This window comes from Oncorhynchus masou, unplaced genomic scaffold, assembly GCF_036934945.1.
Source record: "Oncorhynchus masou masou isolate Uvic2021 unplaced genomic scaffold, UVic_Omas_1.1 unplaced_scaffold_181, whole genome shotgun sequence".
Lineage (NCBI taxonomy): Eukaryota > Metazoa > Chordata > Actinopteri > Salmoniformes > Salmonidae > Oncorhynchus > Oncorhynchus masou.
Window position 1 is genome coordinate 1,715,275 of NW_027016550.1, and position 12,360 is coordinate 1,727,634.

Genomic DNA, 12,360 nt, shown 5'->3' on the forward strand with positions numbered 1-12,360 from the left:
ACACACCACCACCATCATCATCATCATCATCATCATATACACACACCACCACCATCATCATCATCATCATCATCATATACACACACCACCACCATCATCATCATCATCATCATATACACACCACCACCACCATCATCATCATCATCATCATATACACACACCACCACCACCATCATCATCATCATCATCATCATCATATACACACACCACCACCATCATCATATACACACACCACCACCACCACCATCATCATCATCATATACACACACCACCACCACCACCATCACCATCATCATCATCATATACACACACCACCACCATCATCATCATCATCATCATCATATACACACACCACCACCATCATCATCATCATATACACACACCACCACCATCATCATCATCATCATATACACACACCACCACCATCATCATCATCATCATATACACACACCACCACCACCATCATCATCATCATATACACACACCACCACCATCATCATCATCATCATATACACACACCACCACCATCATCATCATATACACACACACCACCATCATCATCATCATCATCATATACACACACCACCACCATCATCATCATCATCATCATATACACACACCACCACCACCATCATATACACACACCACCACCATCACCATCATCATCATCATATACACACACCACCACCACCATCATCATCATATACACACACCACCACCATCATCATCATCGTCATCATATACACACACCACCACCACCACCACCATCATCATCATCATCATCATCATATACACACACCACCACCATCATCATCATCATCATCATATACACACACCACCACCACCACCACCACCATCATCATCATCATATACACACACCACCACCATCATCATCATCATATACACACACCACCACCATCATCATCATCATATACACACACCACCACCATCATCATCATCATATACACACACCACCACCATCATCATCATCATATACACACACCACCACCATCATCATCATCATCATCATATACACACACCACCACCACCATCATCATCATCATATACACACACCACCACCACCATCATCATATACACACACCACCACCACCATCATCATCATCATCATATACACACACCACCACCACCATCATCATCATCATCATATACACACACCACCACCATCATCATCATCATCATATACACACACCACCACCACCATCATCATCATCATATACACACACCACCACCACCATCATCATCATCATCATATACACACACCACCACCACCATCATCATCATCATCATATACACACACCACCACCACCATCATCATCATCATCATATACACACACCACCACCACCATCATCATCATCATCATATACACACACCACCACCACCATCATCATCATCATCATATACACACACCACCACCACCATCATCATCATCATCATATACACACACCACCACCACCATCATCATCATCATCATATACACACACCACCACCACCATCATCATCATCATCATATACACACACCACCACCACCATCATCATCATCATCATATACACACACCACCACCACCATCATCATCATCATATACACACACCACCACCACCATCATCATCATCATATACACACACCACCACCACCACCATCATCATATACACACACCACCACCACCATCATCATCATCATATACACACACCATCATCATCATCATCATCATATACACACACCATCATCATCATCATCATCATCATCATATACACACACCACCACCACCATCATCATCATATACACACACCACCACCACCACCATCATCATCATATACACACACCACCACCACCACCACCATCATCATCATATACACACACCACCATCATCATCATATACACACACCACCACCACCACCACCATCATCATCATATACACACACCACCACCACCACCACCATCATCATCATATACACACACCACCACCATCATCATCATATACACACACCACCACCATCATCATCATATACACACACCACCACCATCATCATCATATACACACACCACCACCATCATCATCATATACACACACCACCACCATCATCATCATATACACACACCACCACCATCATCATCATATACACACACCACCACCATCATCATCATATACACACACCACCACCATCATCATCATATACACACACCACCACCATCATCATCATATACACACACCACCACCATCATCATCATATACACACACCACCACCATCATCATCATATACACACACCACCACCATCATCATCATATACACACACCACCACCATCATCATCATATACACACACCACCACCATCATCATCATATACACACACCACCACCATCATCATCATATACACACACCACCACCATCATCATCATATACACACACCACCACCATCATCATCATATACACACACCACCACCATCATCATCATATACACACACCACCACCATCATCATCATATACACACACCACCACCATCATCATCATATACACACACCACCACCATCATCATCATATACACACACCACCACCATCATCATCATATACACACACCACCACCATCATCATCATATACACACACCACCACCATCATCATCATATACACACACCACCACCATCATCATCATATACACACACCACCACCATCATCATCATATACACACACCACCACCACCACCACCATCATATACACACACCACCACCATCATCATCATCATCATCATCATATACACACACCACCACCATCATCATCATCATATACACACACCACCACCACCACCACCACCACCACCACCACCACCACCACCAGCAGGTCCTGTCGCCAGCTGTATCACATTGTGTCCAATCAGACTATAGATCCTCTCTGTTCGGGGACAGATTCTCCTGTTGAATCATTTGGGCCTGGTTTCCCAGATACAGATTCTCCTGTTGTATCATTTGGGCCTGGTTTCCCAGATACAGATTCTCCTGTTGTATCATTTGGGCCTGGTTTCCCAGATACAGATTCTCCTGTTGTATCATTTGGGCCTGGTTTCCCAGATACAGATTCTCCTGTTGTATCATTTGGGCCTGGTTTCCCAGATACACCACCACCACCACCATCATCATCATCATCATATACACACACCACCACCACCATCATCATATACACACACCACCACCATCATCATCATCATCATATACACACACCACCACCATCATCATCATCATCATATACACACACCACCATCATCATCATCATCATCATCATATACACACCACCATCATCATCATCATCATCATATACACACACCACCACCACCATCATCGTCATATACACACACCACCACCATCATCATCATATTCTCCTGTTGAAATATCTTGTCCAGGACTTTCCAATGTCATTATCTGTAAAAAAAAGAAACTTGTGCCATCGTTTGGTGTGCATCTTTTAACTACAAAACATTGAAATCTGTCATTTTCACAGTTGATGTTGGGAATGGTGCTGAAGATGAGGGTTAAAAACGAGACCGTTTCATGTTCATCGTTCCGTCTTCTCTCCAGGTACCAGCTGTTATTCCCGTAACCTCGACTATGCTCGGCTGCGTCGTATCGCCGATGAGAACGGAGCTTTCCTATTGGCCGACATGGCACACATCAGCGGACTGGTGGCGGCCGGGGTTGTCCCGTCTCCGTTCGAGTACTGTGACGTGGTCTCCACGACGACCCACAAGACGCTGCGGGGCTGTCGCTCTGGGGTCATTTTCTACAGAAAGGGTACGGAGAGGAGGGGGGGTATCATGTTGGTCTCTCTCTCTGTGGGGTTTAGTGTGTGTATCATGTTGGTCTCTCTCTGTGGGGTTTAGTGTGTGTGTCATGCTGGTCTCTCTCTGGGGTTTAGTGTGTGTGTGTCATGTTGGTCTCTCTCTGTGGGGTTTAGTGTGTGTGTCATGTTGGTCTCTCTCTGTGGGGTTTAGTGTGTGTGTCATGTTGGTCTCTCTCTCTGTGGGGTTTAGTGTGGGTATCATGCTGGTCTCTCTGTGGGGTTTAGTGTGTGTGTCATGCTGGTCTCTCTCACTCTGTGGGGTTTAGTGTGTGTGTCATGCTGGTCTCTCTCTCTCTGTGGGGTTTAGTGTGTGTATCATGCTGGTCTCTCTGTGTGGGGTTTAGTGTGTGTGTCATGCTGGTCTCTGTGGGGTTTAGTGTGTGTATCATGCTGGTCTCTCTGTGTGGGGTTTAGTGTGTGTGTCATGCTGGTCTCTGTGGGGTTTAGTGTGTGTGTCATGCTGGTCTCTGTGTGGGGTTTAGTGTGTGTATCATGCTGGTCTCTGTGGGGTTTAGTGTGTGTCATGCTGGTCTCTCTGTGGGGTTTAGTGTGTGTATCATGCTGGTCTCTCTGTGTGGGGTTTAGTGTGTGTATCATGCTGGTCTCTGTGGGGTTTAGTGTGTGTCATGCTGGTCTCTCTGTGGGGGTTAGTGTGTGTCATGCTGGTCTCTCTGTGGGGTTTAGTGTGTGTGTCATGCTGGTCTCTCTCTGTGGGGTTTAGTGTGTGTATCATGCTGGTCTCTCTCTGTGGGGTTTAGTGTGCGTATCATGCTGGTCTCTCTGTGGGGTTTAGTGTGTGTCATGCTGGTCTCTCTCTCTCTGTGGGGTTTAGTGTTTGTATCATGTTGGTCTCTTTCTGTGGGGTTTAGTGTGTATCATGCTGGTCTCTCTCTCTGTGGGGTTTAGTGTGTATCATGCTGGTCTCTCTTTCTGTGGGGTTTAGTGTGTATCATGCTGGTCTCTCTCACTCTGTGGGGTTTATTGTGTATCATGCTGGTCTCTCTCTGTGGGGTTTAGTGTGTATTGTGCTGGTCTCTCTCTGTGGGGTTTAGTGTGTGTCATGCTGGTCTCTCTCTCTGTGGGGTTTAGTGTGTATTGTGCTGGTCTCTCTCTGTGGGGTTTAGTGTGTGTATCATGTTGGTCTCTCTCTCTCTGTGGGGTTTAGTGTGGGTATCATGCTGGTCTCTCTCTGTGGGGTTTAGTGTGTGTATCATGTTGGTCTCTCTGTGGGGTTTAGTGTGTATGTCATGCTGGTCTCTCTCTCTCTGTGGGGTTTAGTGGGGGTATCATGTTGGTCTCTCTCTGTGGGGTTTAGTGTGTGTGTCATGCTGGTCTCTCTCTGTGGGGTTTAGTGTGTATCATGTTGGTCTCTCTCTCTGTGGGGTTTAGTGTGTGTCATGCTGGTCTCTCTCTGTGTGGGGTTTAGTGTGTGTGTCATGCTGGTCTCTCTCTGTGGGGTTTAGTGTGTATCATGCTGGTCTCTCTCTGTGTGGGGTTTAGTGTGTGTGTCATGCTGGTCTCTCTCTCTCTCTGTGTCCCTGTCCTCCAGGAATACGTAGTGTGGACCCTAAGGGAAAGGAAACTCTGTATAATCTGGAGTCTCTCATCAACCAGGCAGTGTTCCCAGGACTACAGGGAGGACCCCACAACCATGCCATCGCAGGTACAGGCACTTCTCTGGACACCTATATTGGCTTTATATACAAGCACCTACACAGACATCTCTAAGGTGGATATTAACTAGGACACCTCACTACCACACTATGACAGGTACAGTAGCCAGGACACCTCGCTATGACAGGTACAGTAGCTAGGACACCTCACTATGACAGGTACAGTAGCCAGGACACCTCACTATGACAGGTACAGTAGCTAGGACACCTCACTACCACACTATGACAGGTACAGTAGCCAGGACACCTCGCTATGACAGGTACAGTAGCTAGGACACCTCACTATGACAGGTACAGTAGCCAGGACACCTCACTATGACAGGTACAGTAGCCAGGACACCTCACTATGACAGGTACAGTAGCTAGGACACCTCACTATGACAGGTACAGTAGCCAGGACACCTCACTATGACAGGTACAGTAGCTAGGACACCTCACTATGACAGGTAAAGTAGCTAGGACACCTCACTATGACAGGTACAGTAGCTAGGACACCTCACTATGACAGGTACAGTAGCTAGGACACCTCACTATGACAGGTACAGTAGCCAGGACACCTCACTATGACAGGTAAAGTAACCAGGACACCTCACTATGACAGGTAAAGTAGCTAGGACACCTCACTATGACAGGTACAGTAGCTAGGACACCTCACTATGACAGGTACAGTAGCTAGGACACCTCACTATGACAGGTAAAGTAGCCAGGACACCTCACTATGACAGGTAAAGTAGCTAGGACACCTAACTATGACAGGTAAAGTAGCTAGGACACCTAACTACCTCACTATGACAGGTAAAGTAGCCAGGACACCTCACTATGACAGGTAAAGTAGCCAGGACACCTCACTATGACAGGTACAGTAGCCAGGACACCTCACTATGACAGGTAAAGTAGCTAGGACACCTAACTATGACAGGTAAAGTAGCCAGGACACCTCACTATGACAGGTAAAGTAGTTAGGACACCTCACTATGACAGGTACAGTAGCTAGGACACCTCACTATGACAGGTACAGTAGCCAGGACACCTCACTATGACAGGTACAGTAGCTAGGACACCTAACTACCTCACTATGACAGGTAAAGTAGCCAGGACACCTCACTATGACAGGTAAAGTAGCCAGGACACCTCACTATGACAGGTAAAGTAACCAGGACACCTCACTATGACAGGTAAAGTAGCTAGGACACCTCACTATGACAGGTAAAGTAGCCAGGACACCTTACTATGACAGGTAAAGTAAACAGGACACCTCACTATGACAGGTAAAGTAGCTAGGACACCTCACTATGACAGGTACAGTAGCCAGGACACCTCACTATGACAGGTACAGTAGCTAGGACACCTCACTATGACAGGTACAGTAGCCAGGACACCTCACTATGACAGGTACAGTAGCCAGGACACCTCACTATGACAGGTACAGTAGCCAGGACACCTCACTATGACAGGTAAAGTAGCCAGGACACCTCACTATGACAGGTACAGTAGCTAGGACACCTCACTATGACAGGTACAGTAGCCAGGACACCTCACTATGACAGTAACCAGGACACCTCACTATGACAGTAACCAGGACACCTCACTATGACAGGTAAAGTAACCAGGACACCTCACTATGACAGGTAAAGTAGCTAGGACACCTCACTATGACAGGTACAGTAGCCAGGACACCTCACTATGACAGGTACAGTAGCTAGGACACCTCACTATGACAGGTAAAGTAGCTAGGACACCTCACTATGACAGGTACAGTAGCCAGGACACCTCACTATGACAGGTACAGTAGCTAGGACACCTCACTATGACAGGTACAGTAGCCAGGACACCTCACTATGACAGGTACAGTAGCCAGGACACCTCACTATGACAGGTAAAGTAGCCAGGACACCTCACTATGACAGGTAAAGTAGCTAGGACACCTCACTATGACAGGTACAGTAGCCAGGACACCTCACTATAACAGGTAAAGTAGCCAGGACACCTCCCTATGACAGGTAAAGTAGCCAGGACACCTCACTATGACAGGTAAAGTAGCTAGGACACCTCACTATGACAGGTACAGTAGCCAGGACACCTCACTATGACAGGTAAAGTAGCCAGGACACCTCACTACCACACTATGACAGGTAAAGTAGCCAGGACACCTCACTATGACAGGTAAAGTAGCCAGGACACCTCACTATGACAGGTAAAGTAGCTAGGACACCTCCCTATGACAGGTAAAGTAGCCAGGACACCTCACTATGACAGGTAAAGTAGCTAGGACACCTCACTATGACAGGTACAGTAGCCAGGACACCTCACTATGACAGGTACAGTAGCCAGGACACCTCACTATGACAGGTACAGTAGCCAGGACACCTCACTATGACAGGTAAAGTAGCCAGGACACCTCACTATGACAGGTACAGTAGCCAGGACACCTCACTATGACAGGTACAGTAGCCAGGACACCTCACTATGACAGGTAAAGTAGCCAGGACACCTCACTATGACAGGTACAGTAGCCAGGACACCTCACTACCACACTATGACAGGTACAGTAGCCAGGACACCTCACTATGACAGGTACAGTAGCCAGGACACCTCACTATGACAGGTACAGTAGCCAGGACACCTCACTATGACAGGTACAGTAGCCAGGACACCTCACTATGACAGGTAAAGTAGCCAGGACACCTCACTATGACAGGTACAGTAGCTAGGACACCTCACTACCACACTATGACAGGTAAAGTAGCCAGGACACCTCACTATGACAGGTAAAGTAACCAGGACACCTCACTATGACAGGTACAGTAGCCAGGACACCTCACTATGACAGGTACAGTAGCCAGGACACCTCACTATGACAGGTACAGTAGCTAGGACACCTCACTACCACACTATGACAGGTAAAGTAGCCAGGACACCTCACTATGACAGGTAAAGTAACCAGGACACCTCACTATGACAGGTACAGTAGCCAGGACACCTCACTATGACAGGTACAGTAGCTAGGACACCTCACTATGACAGGTACAGTAGCTAGGACACCTCACTATGACAGGTACAGTAGCCAGGACACCTCACTATGACAGGTACAGTAGCCAGGACACCTCACTATGACAGGTACAGTAGCCAGGACACCTCACTATGACAGGTACAGTAGCCAGGACACCTCACTATGACAGGTACAGTAGCCAGGACACCTCACTATGACAGGTACAGTAGCCAGGACACCTCACTATGACAGGTACAGTAGCCAGGACACCTCACTATGACAGGTACAGTAACCAGGACACCTCACTATGACAGGTACAGTAGCCAGGACACCTCACTATGACAGGTACAGTAGCCAGGACACCTCACTATGACAGGTACAGTAGCCAGGACACCTCACTATGACAGGTACAGTAACCAGGACACCTCACTATGACAGGTACAGTAACCAGGACACCTCACTATGACAGGTACAGTAGCCAGGACACCTCACTATGACAGGTACAGTAGCTAGGACACCTCACTATGACAGGTACAGTAGCCAGGACACCTCACTATGACAGGTACAGTAACCAGGACACCTCACTATGACAGGTACAGTAGCCAGGACACCTCACTATGACAGGTACAGTAGCCAGGACACCTCACTATGACAGGTACAGTAGCCAGGACACCTCACTATGACAGGTACAGTAGCTAGGACACCTCACTATGACAGGTAAAGTAGCCAGGACACCTCACTATGACAGGTACAGTAACCAGGACACCTCACTATGACAGGTACAGTAGCCAGGACACCTCACTATGACAGGTAAAGTAGCCAGGACACCTCACTATGACAGGTAAAGTAGCCAGGACACCTCACTATGACAGGTACAGTAGCCAGGACACCTCACTATGACAGGTACAGTAACCAGGACACCTCACTATGACAGGTACAGTAGCCAGGACACCTCACTATGACAGGTACAGTAGCTAGGACACCTCACTATGACAGGTACAGTAGCCAGGACACCTCAGTGTGTTTGGTGTTCTAATATACAGAGCCTTCGGAAAGTATTCAGACCCCTTGACTTTTTCCACATCTTGTTAAGTTACATCCTTTTTCTAAAATGTATTTAATGTAGCATCCCTACAGTGAAGCATGGTGGTGGCAGCATCATGCTGTGGGGACGTTTTTCAGCAGCAGGGACTGGGAGACTTATCAGGATCGATTGAAAGATGAACGGAGCAAAGTACAGAGACCTCATTGATGAAAACCTGCTCCAGAGCACTCAGGACCTCAGACTGGGGTGAAGGTTCACCTTCCAACAGGACAACGACCCTAAGCACACAGCCAAGACAACGCAGGAGGGGTTTCGGGACAATCTCTGAATGTCCTTGAATGGCCCAGCCAAAGCCCGGACTTGAACCTGATCGAACATCTCTACAGAGACCTGAAAATAGCTATGCAGTGACACTCCCTGTCCAACCTGACAGAGCTTGAGAGGATCTGCAGAGAAGAATGGGAGAAACTCCCCAAATACAGGTGTGCCAAGCTTGTAGCGTCAAACCCAAGAAGACTAGAGGCTGTAATCGCTGCTTCAACAAAGTACTGAGTAAAGGGTCTGAATACTAATGTCAATGTGATGTTTCAGTTTTTTATTTTTTATACGTTTGCAAAAAATTCCAAAAACCCGTTTTTGCTTTGTCATCATGGGGTATTGTGATGTCATTGTGTTTAGATTGATAAGGGGAAAAAAAAATATTGAATCCACTTCAGAATGATGCTTCAGAAATGTGGGAAAAGCCAAGTTGGTCTCAATACTTTCTGAATGCACTGTATGTGTTTCTCCAGATGGAGCAGGCTCTGACCCCAGAGTTTAAGGGTTAGTGTTTCTCCAGGTGGAGCAGGCTCTGACCCCAGAGTTTAAGGGTTAGTGTTTCTCCAGATGGAGCAGGCTCTGACCCCAGAGTTTAAGGGTTAGTGTTTCTCCAGGTGGAGCAGGCTCTGACCCCAGAGTTTAAGGGTTAGTGTTTCTCCAGAGGGAGCAGGCTCTGACCCCAGAGTTTAAGGGTTAGTGTTTCTCCAGGTGGAGCAGGCTCTGACCCCAGAGTTTAAGGGTTAGTGTTTCTCCAAAGGGAGCAGGCTCTGACCCCAGAGTTTAAGGGTTAGTGTTTCTCCAGGTGGCGCAGGCTCTGACCCCAGAGTTTAAGGGTTAGTGTGTGTGTGTTTATGTGTGTGAATGTTTCTCTAGGTGTGGCGGTGGCCCTGAAGCAGGCTCTGACCCCAGAGTTTAAGGCGTACCAGTACCAGGTGCTCTCTAACTGCAGAGCTATGGCCAACGCCCTCATCAACCACGGGTACAAGATCGTCACCGGTGAGACAATAATGGCATGGTTGTGGTTAACAGACTGTAACCTGTGTTAATGTTGCTGTAGGGTTGTGTTAATGTTGTTGTAGGGTTGTGTTAATGTTGTTGTAGGGTTGTGTTAATGTTGCTGTAGGGTTGTGTTAATGTTGCTGTAGGGTTGTGTTAATGTTGTTGTAGGGTTGTGTTAATGTTGCTGTAGGGTTGTGTTAATGTTGTTGTGTTAATGTTGCTGTAGGGTTGTGTTAATGTTGCTGTAGGGTTGTGTTAATGTTGCTGTAGGGTTGTTAATGTTGTTGTAGGGTTGTGTTAATGTTGCTGTAGGGTTGTGTTAATGGTGTTGTAGGGTTGGGTTAATGTTGTTGTAGGGTTGGGTTAATGTTGTTGTAGGGTTGTGTTAATGTTGCTGTAGGGTTGTGTTAATGTTGCTGTAGGGTTGTGTTAATGTTGCTGTAGGGTTGTGTTAATGTTGCTGTAGGGTTGTGTTAATGTTGCTGTAGGGTTGTGTTAATGTTGCTGTAGGGTTGTGTTAATGTTGTTGTGTAGGGTTGCGTTAATGTTGTTGTAGGGTTGCGTTAATGTTGTTAATGTTGCGTTAATGTTGTTAATGTTGCTGTAGGGTTGTGTTAATGTTGCTGTAGGGTTGTGTTAATGTTGCTGTAGGGTTGTGTTAATGTTGCTGTAGGGTTGTGTTAATGTTGCTGTGGGGTTGTGTTAATGTTGCTGTGGGGTTGTGTTAATGTTGCTGTAGGGTTGTGTTAATGTTGTTGTGTAGGGTTGTGTTAATGTTGTTAGGGTTGCGTTAATGTTGTTAATGTTGCTGTGGGGTTGTGTTAATGTTGCTGTGGGGTTGTGTTAATGTTGTTGTGGGGTTGTGTTAATGTTGTTGTGGGGTTGTGTTAATGTTGCTGTGGGGTTGTGTTAATGTTGTTGTAGGGTTGTGTTAATGTTGTTGTGTAGGGTTGTTAATGTTGTTAATGTTGCTGTAGGGTTGTGTTAATGTTGCTGTGGGGTTGTGTTAATGTTGCTATAGGGTTGTTAATGTTGTGTTAATGTTGTTGTAGTGTTGTGTTAATGTTGTTGTAGTGTTGTGTTAATGTTGTTGTAGTGTTGTGTTAATGTTGCTGTAGGGTTGTGTTAATGTTGCTGTAGGGTTGTGTTAATGTTGCTGTAGGGTTGTGTTAATGTTGTTAATGTTGCTGTGGGGTTGTGTTAATGTTGCTATAGGGTTGTTAATGTTGTGTTAATGTTGTTGTAGTGTTGTGTTAATGTTGTTGTAGTGTTGTGTTAATGTTGCTGTAGGGTTGTGTTAATGTTGCTGTAGGGTTGTGTTAATGTTGCTGTAGGGTTGTGTTAATGTTGCTGTAGGGTTGTGTTAATGTTGCTGTAGGGTTGTGTTAATGTTGTTGTTGAGATAATGTTGCTGTAGTGTTGTGTTAATGTTGCTGTAGGGTTGTGTTAATGTTGCTGTAGGGTTGTGTTAATGTTGCTGTAGGGTTGT

At 46.3% G+C, this 12,360-nt stretch overlaps 1 protein-coding gene across 4 annotated transcripts in view; it reads left to right on the plus strand.

Annotated features, from left to right (window-relative positions):
* The window catches only part of shmt1 (serine hydroxymethyltransferase 1 (soluble)), a 68,859-nt gene that overhangs the window by 46,932 nt on the left and 9,567 nt on the right, over positions 1 to 12,360 (plus strand). For all 4 annotated transcript variants that reach the window (XM_064964675.1, XM_064964679.1, XM_064964677.1 and 1 more), the window contains 3 exons: positions 3,586 to 3,798; positions 5,397 to 5,510; positions 10,746 to 10,868. In XM_064964675.1, the coding sequence (XP_064820747.1) occupies positions 3,586 to 3,798; positions 5,397 to 5,510; positions 10,746 to 10,868 (450 nt within the window). The remainder of the gene's footprint in view (positions 1 to 3,585; positions 3,799 to 5,396; positions 5,511 to 10,745; positions 10,869 to 12,360) is intronic.